General features: G+C 38.6%; 1 protein-coding gene across 13 annotated transcripts in view; it reads right to left on the bottom strand.

Moving 5' to 3' along the window:
• Positions 1–26,183, bottom strand: part of LOC144313594 (ankyrin repeat domain-containing protein 26-like) — a 149,958-nt gene that overhangs the window by 103,318 nt on the left and 20,457 nt on the right. For all 13 annotated transcript variants that reach the window (XM_077896527.1, XM_077896528.1, XM_077896525.1 and 10 more), the window contains exons 4-9: positions 25,929–26,035; positions 22,105–22,175; positions 19,050–19,083; positions 13,169–13,238; positions 6,539–6,593; positions 6,242–6,423 (exon numbers count right to left, since the gene is read on the bottom strand). In XM_077896527.1, coding sequence (XP_077752653.1) covers positions 6,242–6,423; positions 6,539–6,593; positions 13,169–13,238; positions 19,050–19,083; positions 22,105–22,175; positions 25,929–26,035 — 519 coding nt within the window. The remainder of the gene's footprint in view (positions 1–6,241; positions 6,424–6,538; positions 6,594–13,168; positions 13,239–19,049; positions 19,084–22,104; positions 22,176–25,928; positions 26,036–26,183) is intronic.

The raw sequence follows: 26,183 nt of genomic DNA on the forward strand, positions 1-26,183 counted from the left end.
CATTCCCAACTTCACCCCATCTGACCAGCAGATACAAAGAAATAAAAAGACACAAAAATCTGTCCTCTTCCGTCTTTACCATCTGGATTTTGCTTACACCGACAGATTCAAAGGATGTGACATTGTGATGCTCCAGGAACAAAGAGGAAGCTTTCCATTTCTGCACTGAGCTATTCTTTCCCCAACTGCCTTTTATAATTCTTTTTTCATTTGGATCCCAGAGCTATCAAAAAAGTCACAGTGTTCATTAAAATATGTGAACCAAAGTTCACCACAACATAAAAGGAGCAAAACTGATATTAGTGTCGAATTTTGGGAAATGAGTAATGCTCCCCAAATTTCACATTCCATAACCATAAAATTTTATAGCTAGAGGGTATAAAAATAATTATCAACTTTAATCCCATTTTCTATTGATAATGGGAATAAAACCAAAAAAGATTACATGATTTGTCCAAAGTTCCTAAAGTGGCATTACCTAGCATCAAAGAGATGATACAATTCCTTGATGCTGAATCAAATAAATGACCCAACAAGTTTATTAATCAGCTATGCTAAAAGTGTGACTTTGGCACAGTAATTTAATACCTTAATTGGGGATGAGGCGCTTAGCTAATTTTTATTTTAAAGGAGGATATCTCTAGATTTTATTTTTCACCTCAAACATCAGTTTTCTCCCTTAGAGTCAAATACTGAAGGTTTGCTGAAAATCTATGCTACCTACATGATAAAAGTCGTATGTGTCAAAATATATCATCCTTTATTAAACAAAATGTAAAGGTTTGATTCAACAAAAACACCTGAGAATGATGATTAAACAAACACATATATGTGTATACACACACACACACACACACACACACACACACACGTGGACACCTGGGTGGCTCAGTCAGTTAAACATCTGCCTTTGGCTCAGGTCATGATCCCCGGGATCTAGGATCAAGACCCGTGCATCAGGCTTCGTGCTCCGCCAGGAGTGTGCTTCTCCCTTTCCCTCCCACACCTGCTCCCATTTGTGTTCTCTCTCTTGGTGTCAAATAAAATCTAAAAAAAAAAAAAAAAAAAAAAAAAAATTTTTTTTTTTTTTTAATGTAGAGGAGATGCCTGAGTGGCACAGTTAGTTGGGCCTCCATCTCTTGATTGCAGTTCAGTTCATGATCTCCTGATCATGGGATTGAGCTCCGCTTCAGGCTCCACCCTCACTGGGGAGTTTGCTTCTCTCCCTTTCTCTCTCCCTCTACCCCCTTCACCCTGCTCACACACTCAAATAAATAAGTAAATAAATAAGTAAGTAAGTAAATAAATAAATCCTAAAAGAAAAAAAGGAGTCTGTTAAACTTTATCCCAAGAAGGTAGTAGGAGATGAAGAGGGACACTCTATCATACTAAAGGATCTCTCCAAAAAGACGACCTAACAATCATGAATATGTATGCCCCAAATGCAGGAACTGCCAAGTATAACAATTAATAACCAATGTTAGGACATACTTAGATAATAATACACATATACTTGGTGACTTCAATCTAGTGCTTTCGACACTCGATAGGTCTCTTAAGTACAACATCTCCAAAGAAACAAGCGCTTTAAATGATACACTGGACCAGATGGATTTCACAGATATTTACAGAAATTTACAACCAGACGCAACTGAATACACATTCTTCTCAAGTGCACATGGAACTTTCTCCAGAATAGGCCACATACTGGGTCACAAATCAGGTCTTAAACGATACCAAAAGATTGGGATTGTCCCCTACATATTTTCAGACCATAATGCTTTGAAACTAGAACTAAACCACAAGAAGAAATATGGAAGGATTTCAAACACGTGGAGGTTAACACCATCCTGCTAAACGATTAAAGGGTCAACCAGAAAATTAGAGAAGAATTAAAAAGATTCCTGGAAACTAATGAGAATGAAGATACAACCGTTCAAAATCTTTGGGAACAGCAAAAGCAGTCCTGAGGGGGAAATACATCGCAAGACCAGCATCCGTCCCCAAACTGGAAAGAACTCAATGCAAAAGCTAACCTTGCACCTAAAGGAGCTGGAGAAGGAACAGCAACGGAAACCTTCAACCAGCAGAAGACAATTAATAAAGATTCGAGCAGAACTCAATGAGATAGAGACCAGAAGAACTGTGGAACAGATCAACAAAAACCAGGAGTTGGTTCTTTGAAAGAATTAATAAGACAGATAAACTATTAGCCAAACTTATTAAAAAGAAGAGAGAGAAGACCCAAATTAATAAAATCATGAACGAGAGGGAGGGATCACCACCAACACCAAGGAAATACAAACGATTTTGAAAACTTAGTATGAGCAGCTTTACGCCAATAAATTAGGCAATCGAGAAGAAATGGGTGCATTCCTGGAAAACCACAAACTACAAAACTGCAACAGGAAGACATAGAAAACCTGAACAGGCCAATAACCAGGGACGAAACTGAAGCAGTCATCAAAAACCTACCAAGACACAAAAGTCCGGGGCCAGATGGCTTCCCAGGGGAATTCTATCAAACGTTTAAAGAACAAACCATACCTATTCCACTAAAGCTGTTATGAAAGATAGAAAGGGATGGAGTACTTCCAAAGTCGTTCTATGAGGCCAGCATCACCTTAATTGCAAAACCAGACACAGACCCCACCAAAAAGGAGAATTATAGACCAATACCCTGATGAACACGGACGCAAAAATTCTCAACAAGATACTAGCCAACAGGATCCGACAATACATTAAGAAGATGATTCACCATGACCCAGTGGGATTTATCCCCGGGATGCAAGGCTGCTTCAACACTTGTAAAGCAATCAATGTGATTCATCATATCAGCAAGAGAAAGAACCAAGAACCACATGATCCTCCCAATAGATGCAGAGAAAGCATTTGACAAAATACAACATCCATTCCTGATCAAAACTCTTCAGAGTGTAGGGATAGAGGGAACATTCCTCAGCATCTTAAAAGCCATCTATGAAAATATCATTCTCAATGGGGAAACACTGGGAGCCTATCCCCTAAGATCAGGAACAAGACAGGGATGTCCACTCTCACCATTGCTATTCAACATAGTACCAGAAGTCCTAGCCTCGGCAATCAGGCAACAAAAAGAAATAAAAGACATTCAAACTGGCAAAGAGGAAGTCAAACTCTCCCTCTTTGCAGATGACATCATAATGCAGCTAGAAAACCCAAGAGACTCCACCCCAAGACTGCTAGAACTCACAGCCATTTGGCAGTGTGGCAGGATACAAAATCAATGCCCAGAAAACAGTGGCATTTCTATACACTAACAATGAGACTGAAGAAAGAGAAATGAAGGAGTCAATCCCAATTACAATTGCACCCAAAAGCATAAGGTAACAAGGAATATACATAACCAAAGAGGTAAAGGGTTTCTACCCTCAAAACTACAGAACACTTCTGAAGGAAATTGAGGAAGACACAAAGAGATGGAAACATATACCATGCTCATGGATTGGCAGAATGAATATTGGGAAAATGTCAATGGTACCCAGGGCAATTTACACACTTAATGCAATCCCTATCAACATACTATGGACTTTCTTCAGAAAGTTGGAACAAATCATCTTAAGATCTCTGTGGAATCAGAAAAGACCCCAAATAGCTAGGGGAATATTAAAAAAGAAAACCATAGCTGGGGGCATCACAATGCCAGATTTCAGGTTGTACTACAAAGCTGTGGTCATCAAGACAGTGAGGTACTGGCACAAAAACAGACACATAGATCAATGGAAACAGAATGGAGAATCCAGAAGTGGGCCCTCAACTCTATGCTCAAATAATAGTCGGCAAAGCAGGAAAGACTATCCACTGGAAAAAAGACAGTCTCTTCAATAAATGGTGCTGGGAAAATTGGACAGCCACATGCAGAAGAATGAAACTGGACCATTCTCTTATGCCATACACAAAGAAAAACTCAAAATGGATGAAAGATCTGAATGTGAGACAGGAATCCATCAGAATCCTAGAGGAGAACACAGGCAACACCCTTTTTGAACTTGGCCACAGCAACTTCTTGCAAGATACATCCCTGAAGGGAAGAGAAAGCAAAGCAAAAGTGAATTATTGGGACTTCATCAAGGTAAGAAGCTTCTGCACAGCAAAAGAAACAGTCAACATAACTAAAAGGCAACCTACAGAATGGGAGAAGGTATTTGCAAATGACCTATCAGATAAAGGGCTAGTATCCAAGATCTATAAAGAACTTAGTAAACTCAAAGAAACAACAATCCAATCATGCTATGGGCAAAAGACATGGACAGAAATCTCACAGAGGAAGACATAGACATGGCCAACAAGCACATGAGAAAATGCTCTGCATCACTGGCCACCAGGGAAGTACAAATCAAAACCACAATGGGATACCACCTCCCACCAGTGAGAATGGGCAAAATTAACAAGGCAGGAAACAACAAATGTTGGAGAGGATGTGGAGAAAGGGGAACCCTCTTGCACTGTTGCTGGGAGTGGGAACTGGCACAGCCACTCTGGAGAACTGTGTGGAGGTTCCTCAAAGAGTTAACAATAGATCTGTCCTACGACCCAGCAATTGCACTGCTGGGGATTACCCCAAAGATACAGATGCAGTGAAATGCCAGGACACCCGCACCCCGATGTTTCTTGCAGCAATGTTCACAATAGACTAACTGTGGAAGGAGCCTCGGTGTCCATCGAAAGATGAATGGATAAAGAAGATGTGGTCTATGTATACAATGGAATATTACTCAGCCATTAGAAACAACAAATACCCACCATTTGCTTTGAGGTGGAGGGACCTGGACGGTATTATGCTGAGTGAAATGTGTCAGTCTTTAAAGGACAAACATTACATGGTCTCATTCATTTGGGGAATATAAAAATTAGTGAAAGGGAATAAAGGGAAATAGAGAAATTGAGTGAAAATATCAGTGAGAGTGACAAAACATGAGAGACACCTCACCCTGGGAAATGACCAAGGTGTAGTGCAAGGGGAAGCGGGCAGGGGGTTGGGGTGAGTGGGTTATGGGCACTGAGGGAGTCACTTGGCAGGATGAGCACTGGGTGTTATGGTATATGTTAACAAACTGAATTCCAATAAAAAAATTACAAATAAAATACAAAATTAAAAAATACAAAATACAAAATATAACAACTATGAAGACTAAAGTTTCCCGAGATAACGTAAAATGTATCCACTGTTGGAGATCTTTGAGAAAGTAAAGGTCATCCTTCTACAAATAATATTGTATACTCTACGGGCAACTTTTCCTTCCTTACGATTCTATAATGATAAATCATCTTATAAAAAAATGATAAATCATGAGTTTATTCATTTGACATGTGTCTCTATTCTAAGCTTATATTTAAAAAAAGATGCATCAGAATCCAGAAAATAGTTTTTATATTTTTTAAGAATCTTGCAGCTTAAAATTTATTTTTTTCATTTAATGGATAGAGATTAAGAACCTCACTTACCTAAGAAAAAAATTCAGTTTTAATTAATGAAAAAACTAAAATGTTTATTTACGTCCTCTCTATTCTCAAAAGATATAAAGTCGACCAAGATTATACCACACAGTAAGTTTAATTAGAAACCACAAGAAAGACAACAGCCAAAGTTCAAAACTCATAATAAATCTGATTATGGCTTAAAACAGACTTCACTTTGTACTATGTATAAACACAACTCTTGCTAAATTAAATATAGGCTATCATACTTTATTAAACTTAAAAGGGTAAAATTTCCTCCCAGTTCTTCATAAAAACCAGCTGTCATTCTGAAGAATCTGAGCATGTCTTGTATTGCCTTTTATTAACTTGCATTTAAAATAATTTCTACCGCATTTTATAATATACAGCATCTGTTCTACCTTAGCCTCACTACTGCTGTGTTTTTAATAATAATCTCTCTAAACTCTCTTATCTTTACATTCATCTCATCCTTATTAAATGAATTCTTACCCCACAACCCCTCCCCTCATCTTCACATCCATCTAGCTATTCTATCCAGTTGCTTTCTAATTCTTTCCCTCCATAATGGCACACCTAAGATTTGTTTATTCCCACCAACCGTAATAAATCTCAACCCAGTACTTACTTCTCTGTTGTTATTACACTGTTTTCTCTTATATTCTTGAGGGCTTCCATTTCTCCCTAAGATTCTTTTCATTATAAGGATATCAAGAGGATAGTATGTGAAAAAACATGGGGGACAAAGTTCAAAACAACTTACCTTTGTAACACCAAGCATTGCTGAAGACGTTTGAGGAGTTTCGGGTGATACAAAAGCAAGAGGAGAATAGTCAGAGACATTGACGGATGGTTTACAGAGAGTTTCAGTCTTATCTTCCCTTGCAAAATTGTTGTCAGCAAATAAAGGTCTATCTTCTTGGCTCACAAGACCACATTTTGCTTCTATTTAGTGAAAAACAAAGTAAAGAGTACATGAAGATATCTGTAACTTTGAATTACTAAATAACACAAAAATGGACAAAACTCCGTGAAAAACACAAATCTTCAAATAGCTTACTCTTGGGTCGCAGAAAAGCAGCCATTTGCTTTCTTAAGTTTAGTTTCGGGACAGTCTAGAAAAAAAATTGATAGTTTTCAGGATTACAAGTATCACATTTCGTAAAAATAATTGTAATATTCACCATTACCAAATGAACACCATTACAAAAAGAACACAGGTTTTGGAGATCATTCAAATACAGATTCAAATCTCAGTTCCGCCATTTACTAACCTACATTTTCTCATGGGGTGAAGATTATAAGAGATTTAATAGTCCCAAAATGTTACTTTTCTTACCCCTGATTATTATACAAAGTCTTCCTCAAAAAGTTAAATAAAAATAGAGCTATCCGGGATCCCTGGGTGGCGCAGCGGTTTAGCGCCTGCCTTTGGCCTAGGGCGCGATCCTGGAGACCCTGGATCGAATCCCACGTCGGGCTCCCGGTGCATGGAGCCTGCTTCTCCCTCTGCCTATGTCTCTGCCTCTCTCTCCCTCTCTCTCTCTGTGACTATCATAAATAAATAAAAATTTAGGGAAAAAAATAGAGCTAACCTATGACCCAGCAATCGCAGTACTCAGTATTTATCCAAAAGATACAAACATAGTGATTTGAAAGGGCACCAGCACCCCAACGTTTAAAGCAGCAATGACCACAATAGCCAAACTACAGAAAAGCCCGATGCCCACTGACAGATGAATGGATAAAGAAGATGCAGTGTGTATAAATACAATGGAATATTACTCAGCCATCCTAAAGAATGAAATCTTGCCATTTGCAATAACATAGATGGGACTTAAGAGTATTATACTAAGTGAAATAAGTTAGAGAAAGACAAATACCATATGATTTCAATCCTATGTGGAATTTAAGAAACAAAACGGAGGTGCATAGCGGAAGAGAGGGAAAAATAAGATAAAAATCAGAGAGAGAGACAAACCGTAAGAGACTCTTAATCATAGGAAATAAACTGAGGGTTGTTGGAGGGGAGAGGGTTGGGGCAATGGGGTAATTGGGTGATGGTAATTAAGGAGGGCTCTTGAAGTAATAAGCACTAGATGATGTATGCAACTGATGGATCACTGAATTCTACCTCTGAAACTAATAATACGCTATATGTTAATTAATTTGAATTTAAAAATTTTAAAAAGGGGATCCCTGGGTAGCTCAGTGGTTTAGCGCCTGCCTTTGGCCCAGGGTGGGATTCCTGGAGACCAGGGATCGAGTCCCATGTCAGGCTCCCTGCATGGAGCCTGCTTCTCCCTCTGCCTGTGTCTCTGCCTCTCTCTCCCTATGTCTATCATGAATAAATAAAAAAATCTTTAAAAAAAATTTTTTTTTAATACTTTCTTTACCAAAATGTCTTAAAATAAAAATCTATCCCTAGGTAATTTAAATTAAAAAAACTAACAATAAGGGCAGCCCCGGTGGCGCAGCGGTTTAGCACCGCCTGCAGCCCAGCGCGGGATCCTGGGGACCCTGGATCGAGTCCCACATCAGGCTCTCTGTATGATGCCTGCTTCTCCCTCTGCCTGTGTCTCTGCCTCTCTCTCTGTCTCTATGACTAAATAAATAAAATCTTTTAAAAAAACTAACAATAAGAAATGTCATTATTGGGACGCCTGTGTGGCTCAGTGGTTGAGCATCTGCCTTCGGCTCAGGGTGTGATCCCAGAGTCCCACATCAGGCTCCCTACATGGAGCCTGCTTCTCCTCCCTCTGCCTCTGTCTCTGACTCTCTCATGAATAAATGAATACAATATTTTTAAAAATTAATTATTTTATTATATTTAAAATTTTTCAAATGTGTTTGAATGATTTATAATTGCATGACGATCTCTTATAAGAGAAAATATTAAAATTTAGTTTCTAGTAGTATTTATTTGGGCAAGTTGGCATTACAAACAGTTTAAGTTGCTTTTGTTTGTCAAAATGCTAAGGACAAATGATTATCTAACATCAGCTCCTTCCAGGAATGTGAGAAAAATAATAAGGCTTGTGGGGTAATGATTCAGGAATGAAAACCACAGACACACACAGACAACAGAAAGGCATAATCAAAAATATTGACAATAAACATAGAAAGAGATGGACTGAAAGAACAGACACTAAAGAAACGTGTTTTGTTTTTTTTTCCCCCATGTAAGGAAAACGTAGGGTACGGGAAAGTCATGTACAAAAAAATGCAGGGGGGACAGCCATGGTGGTTCAGTGGTTGAGTGTCTGCATTCGGCCCAGGGCGAGATCCTGGAGCCCCAGGATCGAGTCCCATGTCAGGCTCCCTGTATGGAGCCTGCTTCTCCCTCTGCCTGTGTCTCTGCCTCTCTCTGTGTGTGTGTGCGTGTGTGTGTGTGTGTGTGTGTGTGTGTGTCTGTCATGAATAAATAAAACCTTTAAAAAATGCAGGAAGAAGAAGAAAAAAAGAAAAACATAAGACGTGACCAATCAAGCATGATCTTAAGGCAGGGAAAAATGTAAGTTAAAAAAGGCCTGTGGAAAAAATGGTTAGGTTAGTATTAACTTATTAGTTAATACTAATTAATTATTAATTATTAATAATACTAACAACCATTTTTCCACAGGCCACACTATATGTGTGTGTATGTGTGTGTGTGTGTGTGTGTGTGTGTATGTATGTATGTATAGTTAGGAATATACAATGAACAGCCGCCTCTGTTTAATATATAAATGTAACATTTATATAATAGATTGCCCCCTATATATTTTCAGACCATAATGCTTTGAAACTAGAACTAAACCACTAAAAGAAGAAATATGGAAGGATTTCAAACACGTGGAGGTTAACGACCATCCTTCTAAACGATTAAAGGATCAACCAGGAAATTAGAGAAGAATTAAAAAGATTCCTGGAAACTTATGAGAATGAAGATACAATCGTTCAAAATCTTTGGGATACAGCAAAAGCAGTCCTGAGGGGGGAATACATCGCAAGACCAGCATCCGTCCCCAAACTGGAAAGAACTCAAAGCAAAAGCTAACCTTGCACCTAAAGGAGCTGGAGAAGGAACAGCAACTGAAACCTTCACCCAGCAGAAGACAATAAATAAATATTCGAGCAGAACTCAATGAGATAGAGACCAGAAGAACTGGGGAACAGATCAACAAAATCAGGAGTTGGTTCTTTGAAAGAATTAATTAATAAGACAGATAAATTATTAGCCAAACTTATTAAAAAGAAGAGAGAGAAGACCCAAACTAATAAAATCATGAACGAGGGGATCCCTGGGTGGCGCAGCAGTTTGGCACCTGCCTTTGGCCCAGGGCACGATCCTGGAGACCCGGGATAGAATCCCACGTCGGGCTCCCGGTGCATGGAGCCTGCTTCTCCCACTGCCTGTGTCTCTGCCCCTCTCTCTCTCTCTGTCTCTCTCTCTCTCTCTCTCTCTGTGACTATCATAAATAAATAAAAATTAAAAAAAATAATAATAAAATAAAATAAAATAAAATAAAATCATGAACGAGAGAGGAGGGATCACCACCAACACCAAGGAAATACAAACGATTTTGAAAACTTAGTATGAGCAGCTTTACGCCAATAAATTAGGCAATCGAGAAGAAATGGGTGCATTCCTGGAAAACCACAAACTACAAAACTGCAACAGGAAGACATAGAAAACCTGAACAGGCCAATAACCAGGGACGAAACTGAAGCAGTCATCAAAAACCTACCAAGACACAAAAGTCCGGGGCCAGATGGCTTCCCAGGGGAATTCTATCAAACGTTTAAAGAACAAACCATACCTATTCCACTAAAGCTGTTATGAAAGATAGAAAGGGATGGAGTACTTCCAAAGTCGTTCTATGAGGCCAGCATCACCTTAATTGCAAAAGCAGACACAGACCCCACCAAAAAGGAGAATTATAGACCAATACCTTGATGAACACGGACGCAAAAATTCTCAACAAGATACTAGCCAACAGGATCCGACAATACATTAAGAAGATGATTCACCATGACCCAGTGGGATTTATCCCCGGGATGCAAGGCTGCTTCAACACTTGTAAAGCAATCAATGTGATTCATCATATCAGCAAGAGAAAAAAAACAAGAACCACATGATCCTCCCAATAGATGCAGAGAAAGCATTTGACAAAATACAGCATCCATTCCTGATCAAAACTCTTCAGGGTGTAGGGATAGAGGGAACATTCCTCAGCATCTTAAAAGCCATCTACGAAAAGCCCACAGCAAATATCGTTCTCAATGGGGAAACACTGGGAGCCTTAACCCTAAGATCAGGAACAAGACAGGGATGTCCACTCTCACCACTGCTATTCATCATAGTACCAGAAGTCCTAGCCTCAGCAATCAGGCAACAAAAAGAAACAAAAGGCATTCAAAGTGGCAAAGAGGAAGTCAAACTCTCCCTCTTTGCAGATGACATGATACTGTGCATAGAAAACCCAAAAGAGGGCAGCCTGGGTGGCTCAGCGGTTTAGCACTTCCTTCGGCCCAGCGCCTGGTCCTGGGGACCCGGGATCGAGTCCCGCGTCCGGCTCCCTGTGTGGAGCCTGCTTCTCCCTCTGCCTGTGTCTCTGACTCTCTCTCTCACTGTATCTCATAAATAAATGAATAAATAAAATCTTAAAAAAAAGAAAGAAAAAGAAAACCCAAAAGACTCCACCCCAAGATTGCTAGAAATCATACAGCAATTCGGCATTGTGGCAGGATACAAAATCAATGCCCAGAAATCAGGTGCATTTCTATACACAAACAATGAGACTGAAGAAAGAGAAATGAAGGAGTCAATCCCAATTACAATTGCACCCAAAAGCATAAGATACCTAGGAATATACATAACCAAAGAGGTAAAGTGTCTCCACCCTCAAAACTACAGAACACTTCAGAAGGAAATTGAGGAAGACCCAAAGAGATGGAAAAATATGCCATGCTCACAGATTGGAAAAATTTCAATGCTACCCAGGGCAATTTACACATTTAATGCAATCCCTATCAACATACTATGGACCTTCTTCAGAGAGTTGGAACAAATCATCTTAAGATTTGTGTGAAATCAGAAAAGACCCAAATAGCTAGGGGAATATTAAAAAAGAAAACCATAGCTGGGGGCATCACAATGCCAGATTTCAGGATGTACTACAAAGCTGTGGTCATCAAGACAGTGTGGTACTGGCACAAAACAGACACATAGATCAATGGAAACAGAATGCAGAATCCGCAAGTGGACTCTCAACTTTATGGTCAACTAATATTCAACAAAGCAGGAAAGACTATCTACTGGAAAAAAGACAGTCTCTTCAATAAATGGTGCTGGGAAAATTGGATAGCCACATGCAGAAGAATGAAACTGGACCACTTTTTTACACCATACACAAAGATAAACTCAAAATGGATGAAAGATCTAAATGTGAGACAGGAATCCATCAGAATCCTAGAGGAGAACACAGGCAACACCCTTTTTGAACTTGGCCATGGCAACTTCTTGCAAGATACATCCCTGAAGGGAAGCAAAACCAAAGCAAAAATGAATTATTGGGACTTCATCAAGGTAAGAAGCTTCTGCATAACAAAAGAAACAGTCAAGAAAACTAAAAGGCACCCTACAGAATGGAAGAAGTTATTTGCAAATGACCTATCAGATAAAGGGCTAGTATCCAAGATCTATAAAGAACTTAGTAAACTCAACAGCAAAGAAACAAACAATCCAATCATGCTTTGGGCAAAAGACATGGACAGAAATTTCACAGAGGAAGACACAGACATGGCCAACAAGCATATGAGAAAATACTCCAGATCACTGGCCATCAGGGAAATATAAATCAAAACCAGAATGAGGTATCATCTTCCACCAGTGAGAATGGGCAAAATTAACAAGGCAGGAAACAACAAATGTTGGAGAGGATGTGGAGAAAGGGGAACCCTCTCACACTGTTGTTAGCAATCTGAACGGGTACAGCCACCCTGGAAAACTGTGTGGAGTTTCCTCAAAGAGTTAACAATAGAACTGCCCTATGACCCAGCAATTGCACTTCTGAGGATTTACCCAAAGCTACAGATGCAGTGAAATGCAGGACACCTGCACCCCAATATTTATAGCAGCAATGTCCACAATAGCCAAACTGTGGAAGGAGCCTCGGTGCCCATCGAAAGATGAATGGATAAAGAAGATGTGGTCTATGTATACCATGGAATATTACTCAGCCATTAGAAATGACAAACACCCACCATTTGCTTTGACGTGGATGGAACTGGAGGGTATTATGCTGAGCAAAATAAGTCAATTTGAGAAGGACAAACATTATATGTTCTCATTCATTTGGGGAATATAAGAATTGGTGAAAGGGAACATAGGGAGAGGAGAAAAAATGAGTGAAAATATCAGTGAGAGTGACAGAATATGAGAGACACCTAACTCTGGGAAATGAATAAGGGGTAGTGGAAAGGGAGGTGGGGGGGGGTTGTGGTGACTGGGTGATGGGCACTGAGGGGGTCACTTGGCAGGATGAGCATTGGGTGTTATGCTAAATGTTGGCAAATTGAACTCCAATAAAAAAAAGTTAAAAAAACATAAAATGACAAGAGGCAAGCCACTTTATATTTTAAGAGTAAATAATACACAACACTAAACTCAGAGCAGGAAAATTAATTTTACAAGAGAGTACTTTACCTTGGTACCAGAACTTAAGTCCTCATGTTTTGAAGGCCTTGAATCATCAGTATCAGCTTTGCAGGTACGACTTTACAGCAAAAATAGAAAACAAAGACAAGTTCATTTCTTTAAAAAGAAAAATCGAGTCAAAGTCAGTTGTTTATTAATGAAGTTTCTTGACATACGAAAATTTAGCCTCGTTTTGGTTAAGCTTTTATTTTTAATTCTAGTATCCTTAACATACAGTGTTACATTAGTTTCATATATACAATATAATGATTTGGTAATTCCATACATCACCCAGTGCTCATCATGACTAGTGCATTCCTTAATTCCCATCTCCTATTTCACCCATTCCCCTACCAACATCCCCCCTGGTAACCATCAGTTTGTTCTCTATAGCAGTCTTCTTCTTGGTAAATCTGTCTTTTCTGTCTCCTTCGCTTATTTTTATTTTGTTTCTTACATGTTACTTAGGAGTGAAATCATATTTGTCTTTCTCTGACTTACACTGCTTAGCGTAATACGCTCTAGCTCTCACCATGCAAATGACAAGATGTCATTCTTTTCAATGGCTGAACAATATTCCATTGTGTGTGTGTGTGTATATATATATATGTGTGTGTGTGTGTGTGTGTATATATATATATATATATATATACACACACACCACTTTTTATTCACTAATCCATCAACATGCACACTTAGGCTGATGATTGCAAATAATGCTGTAGTAAAAACATGAGTGCATGTATCCCTTTGAATTGGTGTGTTTGTCATATCTGGGTAAATACGCAGGAGTGCAACTCTTGGATTGTTAGTTTTGTTTTTAACTTTTTGAGGAACCGCCATACGGTTTCCCATGGTGGCTGTCCCAGTTTGCACTTCCACCAAAAGTGCAACAGGGTTCCTTTTTCTCCACATCCTCAACTACACTTGTTTCTTGTGGTTTTGATTTTAGCCATTCTGACAGGTGTGCAGCGCTATCTCATTGTAGTTTTGATTTGCATTTCCCTGATGACGTGTGATGCTGATCATCTTTTTATATATCTGTTGGCCAACTGGACATCTTCTTTGGAAAAATGTCTGATATATTCTGATCATTCTTGACCTGGATTGTGTTTTGGGTGTTGAGATGTATCAGTTCTTTAGATTCTTACACTAACCTTTATCAGATATGTCATATGCAAATGTCTTCTCCCATTCTGTAAGGTTGCCTTTTAGTTTTGTGGATTGATTCCTTCACTGCAAAAGCTTTTGATTTTGATGTAGCCCCAACAGTTTATTTTGCTTTTATTGCTCTTGCCTCAGGAGACATAAAAAAAGAAAAACCTGGCTACAGCTAATACCAGAGAGATCATTGCCTGTGCTCTCTTCAAGGATAAAATGGTTTCATGTGATATATTTATATCTTTAAACCATTTTGAATTTATTTTTGTAAATGGTGAAAGAAAGTGGTCCTGTTTCAATCTTTTATATACCCATTCAGTTTTCCTAGCATCATTTATTGAAGGAGACTGCCTTTTCAAACCATTGGATATTCTTTCTTGCTTTGTCAAAGATTAATTAGCCATATCATTATAGTTTATTTCTGGATTTTCTATACTAGTCTACTGATATTTGTATCCATTTAATGCCAATACTATGCCGTTTTGATTACTACAGCTTTGTAATATAACTTGAAATCTAGCATAGAGATATCTCCAGTTATGTTTTTCTTTTTCCAATATTGCTTTGGCTATTTGAGGTCTTCAGTGGTTCCATATAAATTTAGTGTTGCTTGCTCTAGTTCTGTGAAACATGTCGATGGATTTTAGTAGGCATTGCATTAAATTTGTAGATTGCTTTGGGTCCTATACACAGTTTAACAATAGGTGCTCTTCCAATCTATGAGATGGAATTCTTTCCACGTCTTTGTGTCATCCTCAATTGCTTTCACCAATGTTTTCAGAATACAGGTCTTTCAAAATTTGGCCTCTGTGTTATTTTTTTAACATGTTATTTATTTATTTATTTATTTATTTATTTATTTATTTATTTATTTGAGAGAGAGAGAGAGAGTGTGTGTGTGTGCACAGTAGGCAGAGAGGCAGGTGGAGGGAGGGGAAAGAAGCAGGGCCCCTGCTGAGCAGAGAGCCTTATATGTGGCTCTATCCCAGTACCCTGACATCATGACCCAAGCCAAAGGCAGTCGCTTAACCGACTGAGCCAGCCAGGCGCCCCTTGGCCTCTGTTTTTAAAAAGGGTTTAGTTATCTATTTTGCTTTCACCTCTCCTAACCTGTGAAATGCCCAGTAAAGGCCCAGTTTTAGTTCCCATAACTAAGTGTGACAGGTGAGGAATTCTCTGAAATGTCTGACAGCTAACTGGACAAAAGTTAACCACCATGAATTATCACCTTCCACCTGTCAGAATGGCTAGAATCAAAAACACACACTAAAAAATATTGGTGAGGATGCAGAGACTAAGGAATACTCGTGAGCTGGTGATGAGGATAGAAATTGGGGCAGCCACTGTAAAAAACAAAATGGAGTTTCCTTGAAGAAGTACCAATAGAAATACCACATGATCCAGTAATCCACTACTGGGTACTTACTTACCCCCAAAAAAAGAAAACACTAATTTGAAAAGACATATGTACCCCAATGTTTACTGCAGCATTATTTACAACAGCCAAGATATGAAAGTAACCCATGTCCATCAACAGATGTATAACACACACACACACACACACACACACACACACACACACAGAGCAATATTACTCAGCCATAAAAAAGAATGAAACCTTACCATTTGCAACAATGTGGATTACCTGGAGGGTATTAAGCCAAGTGAAATAAGTCAGAGCAAAATAGACAAATACTGTATGATTTCACTTATATGTAGAATCAAAAAAGCAGAACAAATGAACAAACAACCAAAAAGCAGAACCAGACCCATAAGTACAGAGAATTCTGTATTGCCAGAAGGGAAGTGGGTGGGGGACAGACAAAAATGGGTGAAGGGAAGTGGGAGGTTCAGCATTCCAGGTATAGTAAGTCACAGGGATAAAAGTACAGCATAGGGAATATAGTCAATAGAATTGTAAGAGCAATATGCAGTAACACATGGTAGCTACACTTGTGGTAAGCATGGGGTAACAACATAGACCTGCTGAATCACTATGTTGTACACATGAAACCAACATAACGGTGTGTCAACTATACTTAAATTTTGAAAAGGAACTATCTACAGATGTTAAAGAACAAATTTATATGTTATTACTTGGAATACTATTCCCGAAGAGATTAAAAGATTAAAAATTATAAAATCCAAGTTTCACAAGTCCTGCCTTATTTACGTCCACATAAACTAGCAAGACCTTAAAAATCATCAAGGGCACTCAGATACCCAAGAAGAGAGACTGCTATACAAATAGTCCTGATATCTGTGCCTCTATTTACCCACACACTGCCTAATATTTTCTTTTTGTGAGCTACCACTCCTGGATCACTCCTCTGCAGGGCTCAGTGGCACTCTCCAACGTTTAAGTCTTTAGCCTGCCAAGGCACAGATTCCCAAAACAAGGAAAGGCTCAAATGACCAAGAATAGGAGCCATTTCCTGCTCCTGGGAACCAGCTAAATGGAGTCTGAGTCATCCATGCAGTCATCTCAATGTAGGCACCTTACCAACTACCCAAATGAAGCTCCGTTATTGATCTGACAGCTAGTCCTACCCCACCAAACCCTACACATACATGGGAAGGGCATCAGAGAATTACGAAAAGAGGTGGAGCGATCACAAGACCCTGTGACCTTGGGCCATACATTTACATAGTTCAGAATCTCCATTCCCCCCATTATTTGAAAGGATCTAACCCGCCTTCTGTAAGGTGGGGTAGAAGTCGATGATGTCCCATTCCTATTTGCTGTAAATACTCTTGCCAGTGGTTCAACTGATTTTAATGTTTCTCAACAGAAACTCTGAAGTAGGGCAGCCGGATAGCCCAGCGGTTTAGTGCCACCTTCAGCCCAGGGCATGATCCTGGAGACCCAGGTTTGAGTCCCAAGTCAGGCTCCCTGCATGGAGCCTGCTTCTCCCTCTGCTTGTATCTCTGCCTCTCTCTCTCTCTCTCTCTCTCTCTGTCTCATGAATAAATAAAATCTTTTTTTAAAGGAAAAGAAACCCTGAAGTATGCTAGTTCCTTCAATTAAACCAACAAAAAGAGGGATCCCTGGGTGGCGCAGCGCTTTAGTGTCTGCCTTTGGCCCAGGGTGCGATCCTGGAGACCGGGATCGAATCCCATGTTGGGCTCCCGGTGCATGGAGCCTGCTTCTCCCTCTGCCTGTGTCTCTGCCTCTCTCTCTCTCTCTCTCTCTCTCTCTGTGTGTGACTATCATAAATAAATAAAAATTAAAATAAATAAATAAATAAATAAATAAATAAATAAATAAATAAATAAATAAATAAACAAACCAACAAAAAGAAATGCTGCTCAGGACTCTCTTGAACGCTCTATTTTATTTTATTTTATTTTTTTTGAACGCTCTATTTTAATATGCTTTTATAAACAACAACCAATATCTTGTGTTCTTTCTTTGTGTAATTGACCTTTGTCTACCTTGTCATAAACTCCAATATTCTGTCATCATTTCTAAAACTCTTTTTCCTATTCAACCCAGTGTGGTTCTTCTTGAAACATGCCCTCTCCTGCTAATTCCCGTCTCATGTACAGTAGACCCACTCCCTATCTTTATATTATTAAATCAAAGATGAGAGAAAAGGGAAAAAATCTAAATTTAAATCTCATTTCTGTCAGTTATCAAATTCAAGTAAGTCACTTTAATCCCTTTTCAGTTTCAAATTCTCCACTTCAACAACCACTTGGTAAGGATGTTAAACATGGGTTACAGCATCAGAGAGTATTTTGATTAACACATCTCTAAGATTCTTTAAAACCCTGAAATTCTATCTGCTTTTCATTTTGTCTTTAGAAAAATGGAGAATCCTTAGCTGCAGAAATGATAAAAAGTAATGGAATAAAAGAAACAGCAAGAAAATTGGAGAAGAAAGTTTAAAAAAATCAAGAAAAGAGTATAGAAAGGACATGGAGAAAAGCAAAAAAGTCTACAAAAAAAGAAAAAGCTTCACAGAACTTATCAAGGGTGCCAGCCTAAAGGGAAAATTAGACTGAGAAGTCAGTAAATAGACAACTGTTTAGAAATACCCTCTAAATAGATGATAAATTTAATTAACGTTACATGGTCTATACCTAGATTACATATCCTTCACTTTCAGAAAAATCATTCATCTCAAGGAGAGCAGACGTCACTATATCTAAGAGCTTGCCTGATTAGGGCTTGCTTATGTAAAAGCTATGGTACTGTGGCCATAGGTAACTGAGATCCACTCCAAAATCTTTGACAGTAAAAACAAGAAACTAGTTACCACTGCAATAATTACCTCTAGCTATCACTAGTTGTGTCAAATATATTAGGAAAATGCTTGGACTTGCCTGGTTCTTAAGAAAACTCCAAATCAGAGTTAACATGTAATGAAATTTGACAATCTGGGATGATCTAAGATCTGTATCTTAATTCCAGTGCTGCTGAGGGGCAAAACATGTATGTGGGAGCCACGCAGGCTAACATTCAAATCATGGGTCTGCTACTCATTAACTATGGAATCCTGGGTCAGTTTATCCATCTCCCTGAACTACAGCTGACTAGTTAATAAAAAGTAGGCTATAACAGCACAGCTCCTTGGTGAAACTATTGCAATGACTAATAAGTAATAAGTAAGACGTATTAAGCACATAATACAGTGTCTAGCCCAGAAGACAACACTCAACAAATCCTTTCCTCTCCACTTCCTTGGTTAACACATCATTTTAAAAAAATCCATAAAAGTCCTACCTGCTTAAAGAGACTTCTTCAGACTTCTTAGCCACTAGTAAAGAAAGCAGGAAAATACATTTTAAGTCAACAATAGAAAAATACAGAATATTAAAACTGTAAGACAGATGATGACTTGTTCAAAAGTATTCCTTTGGGACCACACCTGGAAACCACACTACAGTGGATATTAATTGTACTATTGGTAGGCAGTTAATGCATTAAGAAATCTCATTTTCTCCTCTATATTTACCAATGCAAGAAAGAATTCTAGTTATCAGGATGTGGTACATACAAGTGGATGTTTCTAATGACCATTATTGTAACCAAACCAAACCCTATGAGACGGACAGGAAATGGTATCATTAGCAGAATCATTATCATAAAGTGACAATGGCAAACTTAAATAGCATGATTTTCCTGGACTTCCACTACTAGGAGCAGTTAAAACAGACTATACATATTTAGCTGGAACACAACGGAACCTCTCCAGCTCCTCAGTAGAGACTGCTAAGTTCAGGATGAAATGCCTCATCACAAAGTTCGGCTCGGCTCTGGTCACAATCTTGGGGTCCTGGGTGGAGACCCTCAGGGAGTCTGCTTTTCTCTCTCCCTCTGTCCTTCCACCTCGCTTGTGCTATCTTTCAAATAAATAAATAAACTCTTCTCAAAACCTTTTCTAGAGAAAGACATAAGGCCTAGAAAAAGAACATTTTATTTTTTTTATTTTTTTAAAATATTTTTTTCTTTATTTATTTATGATAGTCACACAGAGAGAGAGAGAGAGGCAGAGACATAGGCAGAGGGAGAAGCAGGCTCCATGCACCGGGAGCCCGACGTGGGATTCGATCCCGGGTCTCCAGGATCGCGCCCTGGGCCAAAGGCAGGCGCCAAACCGCTGCGCCACCCAGGGATCCCAAGAACAACATTTTAAATGGAATGAATTGAGCCTCCTGACTTGTTCAGTAGAGAGGGCTGAAAATTTCAAAATGGACTGATACTTGGCTAAGGAAATAAAAGCTTCCTTTGTCTTCCAGTATCTTTAACTTGGTATTCTTCAATCTATCCTCCACACGAGACGCCTGCAAACTATGGCCACAGGCCAAATCCAACCTGCCATCTGGTTCTGTAAATAAAGTTGTAATGGAGCACAGTCACATCTATTTCAATACATATTGCTATGGCTACTTTCACACGACAATGGCAGAGTGTGAGACCCCAGGGCCTAAAATATTCACTATCTGGCCCTTTTAAGAAAAGCCTGGTGATCCCCATTTTATGCCATAACCAAAGGGCCCTAATTCAAATCTAATCTGATTACTCTTCTATTTCAAATTCTCCTATCAATCCCTGCTGGCTCCCTCCCCAACAGCCATTCCATATTCTTCATTCTTGCTGGAGAACCACAGCTTTATTTGGATAGTTAGTGTCCCAATACACAAAGAATGTGGTCTCGCCCCAGCTGCAAAAGGAGAAAGGATTATTCTAAGCTAATCACAGTACCTGACTTACCAGTGACTGGTTTAGGAACAAGCAAGTCATGTTACCTAGCCTATAAAATGTTAGGGGAAGTTTACTGCAAGCTGCTGAGTTTTCTTCCTATATAAAAGAAACACAAAGACAAACACAGTTCTTCTGGTCATGGATATTGTCATGTGAAAATATGCCTGAAGCTGTTGCTAATTAGCCAAGCAGGAAAAGAGACAGGGACTCCTGGGTGACTCAGCGGTTGAGTGTCTGCCTTTGGCTGAGGCCCTGATCCCCGACTTCCCCGATCAAGTCCCATGTTGGGCTCCCTGCCTGGAGCCTGCTTCTCCCTCTGCCTATATCTCTGCCTCTCTCTCTCTCTGTCTCTCATGAATAAATAAATTAAAATCTTAAAAAAAAAACACAACACAAAGACAGCTCTATTCTATTATGAGCACCTTGAAAGACCAAAACTCTCTTCCATCTTTGCTTCCTATAACTTGCAAAACCAAAGCCAACCTAAAGAATTTCTGTGATAGAGATCCACTAAGTCAAAGGTTTCTTCCTACATTTCAGACCATGCAACACACTAGGTGCCACCTCTGGGGAGCAACGGTAACATCTTTGTGACTGCGAACATTTTTGTGCTTTTATTATAATTTGTTGAGCCCAAGTTGCCCTTTTTGAATATTTATTATGATCATCTTTTGACTAATAACAGAGTATCTTATTTCCAAAAAACTATAGTATTATGCAACAAACAGGAGAGAACATTGTTCTAATGAAGTCAACATATCACATTCTGACTTAAGAGAAGTGAAGTCACTAATAGTGAGATTGTGTTGATGCAACAGCATCTAAAATAACCTGTGCTCCTCAACAGGCTTCCGTAGGATAGGTCATCACCTAAAAAATCAAGCAATCTCATTGGTCTTTCTGCACACTAGCTAAGTTTTGCAGTTCTTATTGTTTGCCATTTGTGTAAAGGACCAGCAAGGTACTGCAGAGTTCCAGTTTTAAGGATAATGAGACAAATCACGCTATAATAATATTTACTAAATGAAATCCACTTGTAAAAGTCAAAATACCATTTGTATAACCAGTAATTTTTATAACATGTTTATAGAGGAAACATAAAACATACTAACTTGAAAATCTTTTTTCCTTATTTACACAAAGCTATCCCATAGGATTTTAAGTCTCATAACTAATGAGGGCACCTGGATGGCTCACTGGTTGAGGTTGTGATCCCAGGTTCTGGGATTGAGTCCTACATCAGGCATCCGTATGGAGCCTGCTTCTCCCTCTGCCTCTCTCTTTGCCTCTCTCTGTGTGTCTCTGAGGAATAAAGAAATAAATTCTAAAAAATACTAAGATAACGAATTTATTTTCAGACAATACTGCCTCATATTTTAAATTACCAAAAAGAACTTCTCAAATTCTGAATCCTAGACTATTAAGAAAGAAATTAAGAAACCAAACACCCATGCAATTTACACATCCGATTTGTTTTGTTTTGTTTTCATTGCTTTTTCATGATCAAAACTGCCTTACTCTGACTTCATCTATGTTAGGACCACCATAAGTAATTCACTCTAAAAAATCATACCTAGATCATGATTCTGTGAAGAATTTTCAGGTTTCATTTCTTCTTCATGTTCAGAAATTAGTTGGTCACTGCTACGTATAAGAAAGAGTGATAAACAATGAGACTTTTTTAATACTGATATGAAAAATATTTACCAGATATATCAAATTCTTAAGATTTTTCAAAGAATATCAGGGTTAACATCAAAACTTAAATTACCCGAATAGGTACTTCAAATTTGTTAGTTCTAAAAACTTTTATCAAGTATGTAATTATAATTAAAGGAGAAACAAAAGTAAGGTGAACCAGTCATGAGTTGAAGGCATTTTGCTCAGTAAACTAAGAGTTAGCCTGCCATAATGGAAAGTGTCTCAAATCCCAAAGTCCCAGCTCTAAAACCAGCAGCTTTTTGTTCTTAGACCAGCCACTTCTCTTCCACTCAAAGTCTTTCTCTATAAAACAGGAATCTTACCATCTTATATTACAAGGCTGTTAGGAGGATTTAATGAGGTATTATACCCAAAACGTGGTCTCTCAGGCAAGGTGATGCCCACAACTCTGGGAAGGGCAATATGAGACCTTCCATGACCTAATAAAAAAGGTATTCCACAGGAGTTAAAGCAAGCTTGGGGGGCAGCCCGGGTGGCTCAGTGGTTTAGCATGGCCTTCAGCCCAGGGCATGATCCTGGAGATCCAGGATCGAGTCCCATGTCGGGCTCCCTGCATGGAGCCTGCTTCTCCCTCTGCCTGTGTCTCTGCCTCTCTCTCTCTCCTCTCTGTGTATTCTCATGAATAAATAAAAATAAAATCTTAAAAAAATTAAAAAAATAAAGCAGGCTTCGGGTACAGATGTAGGAACAAAGGGGAAGGAAAGTCCAGTCTCTTCTTGTAGTATTATTTGAACTCCTTTAATAGTTTAGAATGGTCCTAACTAAAGTCTGCTAGCAGAAAAGACAAACAAAATCCTCGAAGGTTAATTCATCATGAAGGTCTGGGCTAATATATGGTTTCCACGTAAGGTTTTTGAGTGTGAAGGGAAGGGTGTATGGGGCTAAAGCCAGAAGGCCCAGCTGCCAGAACAGCATGCCGGTGGCTTTGGAATAGCAGCTGAGCATATAAGCATATGTAATAAACAAAAAAGGGTTGTAAGTTTGAATTCTAAGTGTGGATCACCATGAGGACTGACGAATGAGGATCAGCAAGGGCATCCTATGAGCAAAAGTCAATCATGACTGGACTGCAGAACCAGTTTCAACAGCAATGTTGCAGGAACAGAATCAAAGGAAACCACAGAATGATGAGCATGTCCTTTTTTCCATCCAAAAGGCTTATGAAAGAGGACTGTCTCTCTGGTCTTAGGGAAACCCTTAGGTTCTCGGGAAATTCAAGGGGGAAAGTATAGGCGATAACCCACAAGGAAAAGTATAAAGTTTTCTATGAAACTGAACATCTTAGGACACAATAGTTAGTCAAAACAGACGTTGAGGTGGGTAGTTCAGTCAGTTAACCATCTGCCTTTGGTTCAGGTATGGCCTCAAGGATCCAGCCCTGTGTTGGGCTCCCAGCTCAGCAGAGTGTCGGCTTCTCCCTCTCCCTCCACCCCTCCGCCTCACTTGTGCTTGCTCTCATTAATAAATAAGTAAATAAATAAATAAATAAATAAATAAATAAATAAATAAATAAATAAAATCTTTTTAAGAAGCACCCAGGTATAACATTATGTGAACCCCATGCAGAAGGGTTATAGTTGGAATGAAACAGATACAGTGAGGATCCCTAAGGATAAAGGTCTCAAGAGTCCTGACATAAAGAACCCTGCACCCATTGCTACTTCTAACTAGTCTAGCCTTTTGCTTGGTTTCTGGGTGATGATAGGCTCTAACTCACTGCCACCCCAAAGTGCTGAATCAAATTATACCTTCTCAGCTGTTACCTAGGAAGTAACACTATTTTACTATATTTTAAACCTCAGTTGAGAAATATCTAGCATGTTTTAAGTTATTTTCATTTTTGAAAAAAGATTTTACTTATTTATTCATGAGAGACACACACATACACAGAGAGAGAGAGAGAGAGAGAGAGGAGGCAGAGACATCAGCAGAGGGAGAACCAGACTCCTCACAGGGAGCCAGACATGGGACTCGATCCCCAGGCCCCGGGATCATGCCCTGTGCCCACGGCAGACACTCAACCGCTGAGCCGCCCAGGTATCCTAGTAATAACTAGCATTTTAATGTAAACTTACATATTAATACTATTAATAATAGCATATTCTTCTGCAGTCCATCCATATACATCTTAGGAAAACCTTCCTAAAGAGAAGACTGACTATATTTCATGGTTCATCTTTTACAGCATATTTTACAGCAAGCATAAGGGCTATTCTAAAATAACAGAGAGATAACTTCATCCTTAAGAACTCAGAGTATTTAAGCACCTAATCTGATATACTTCATCAGGGTAATATCTCACATGTTGCTACAGAATTGACCACTAACATGTCCAAGTGTTCATTTTTGTAAATTAACCCCACGGCTAAAATGAAGGGACAAAAAAGAAGTCTCTGGTTCCACTTGGGTATCATAGTAGAAGTTGCTAATTTAAAACCCTCTGATGAACAAGAAACTATGCCGAGGTCACTGATCTGAATAGGTGAAGGGTTTTTTAAAAAAAATTCCCCATTTTGTGACATCTGGGTGGCTCAGCGGTTGAGTGTCTGCCTTTGGCTCAGGGCGTGATCCTGGAGTTCCGGATCCTGCTTCTCCCTCTGCCAGTGTCTCTGCCTCTCTTTGTGTGTCTCTCATGAATAAATAAATAAAATCATTTTAAAAATCCCCATTTCTTCCTTAAACTGGTACAGTGTACCTCCAAACCACCTGGAGGCCAGGTCGGTATAAAAGCTATCTGTAGGCTTAAAACAGTAATATTCACACTAATGATAAGAAAACAGTCATAGTTGCAGTTAGTGATGTTAAGTTAAACATGTGGTAGGCACTAAATCACATGATTATATATATATATATAATTATTTACACACAACCACCCTTGAAGGATATATTATTATCCTCCTTTTCATATCAGGATATGTATCTGGTGATGGTAAGTAATGTTTCCAAGGTCACATACCCAGCAAGGAGGCAAGCTAACAATTAAACCTAGTCTTCTGTGAATCTAAAGTCCATCTCTTTTCTCTTTATCACTCACCTATGATTTATCCTCATTAAAGGAAGAGTCTATTCACCTAAGGTTCTCTTTCATCCTTCAATCCATTCCAATTAAAAATGAAAATGATAAAACATACTGGACATGAAAAAGTATAAAAACTGATGAACCCAGAGTATCTGCTAATGGTAACCACTTCGGGATCATCTAACAACATCAGTATTCTTCAACAAAAAGTAATAAAGCAAAGTGTCATCCAAAAAAACAAAACAACTCCTACTTATGCTTATTGTATATCTTTTAAAGTATGAAATAGAATCTTAAAAAATATTAATAAAAGAGTTCAGATATCCAGAATTGTGTCATAAAGTAAACTACAAGTTGGGAGTCCCCATTATAAAACTAATAATATTAATATGAAACCCTTTTAATATAAAATCCGATGGCAAAAAAACTATTGCAAATGACATCAATCAATATTACAAAGAAATATGAATTCTGCTATACACTGTTCATGTTGGCCTGTCAGAAAAATTGCTTTCTACCTAAGAGATGACATCCTGACATTTTTCACTATATGACTATAACTTAATCATCTTAAGATAAAATTTATGACATGAGAAATTGTTACCACTCAAGACAAAATAGTAAGGTTTAAAAAACAAAACAAAAAAATACTCTACCTTTTAACCGTATCCCCTGAAAGTAGACGTGCTCCTTTTCCTACTAAAAATTTTACCATTTGCTCTTTGTTTTCATTTAGAGCAACTAAAACTGGTGTGAGGCCATCCTGTAAAAGTGAAAAAACAACTTATAATTTATAAAATTACATATTTGCATGCTAAATTTTAAAATTTCTATACATTCTGCTAAACTTAAAACATATACTGTAGAAAGTAAAATAAAATTAGCCCCTTCCTTCTCACCACTCTGTTTTC

This window comes from Canis aureus, chromosome 5 (genome assembly GCF_053574225.1).
Source record: "Canis aureus isolate CA01 chromosome 5, VMU_Caureus_v.1.0, whole genome shotgun sequence".
Classification (NCBI taxonomy): domain Eukaryota; kingdom Metazoa; phylum Chordata; class Mammalia; order Carnivora; family Canidae; genus Canis; species Canis aureus.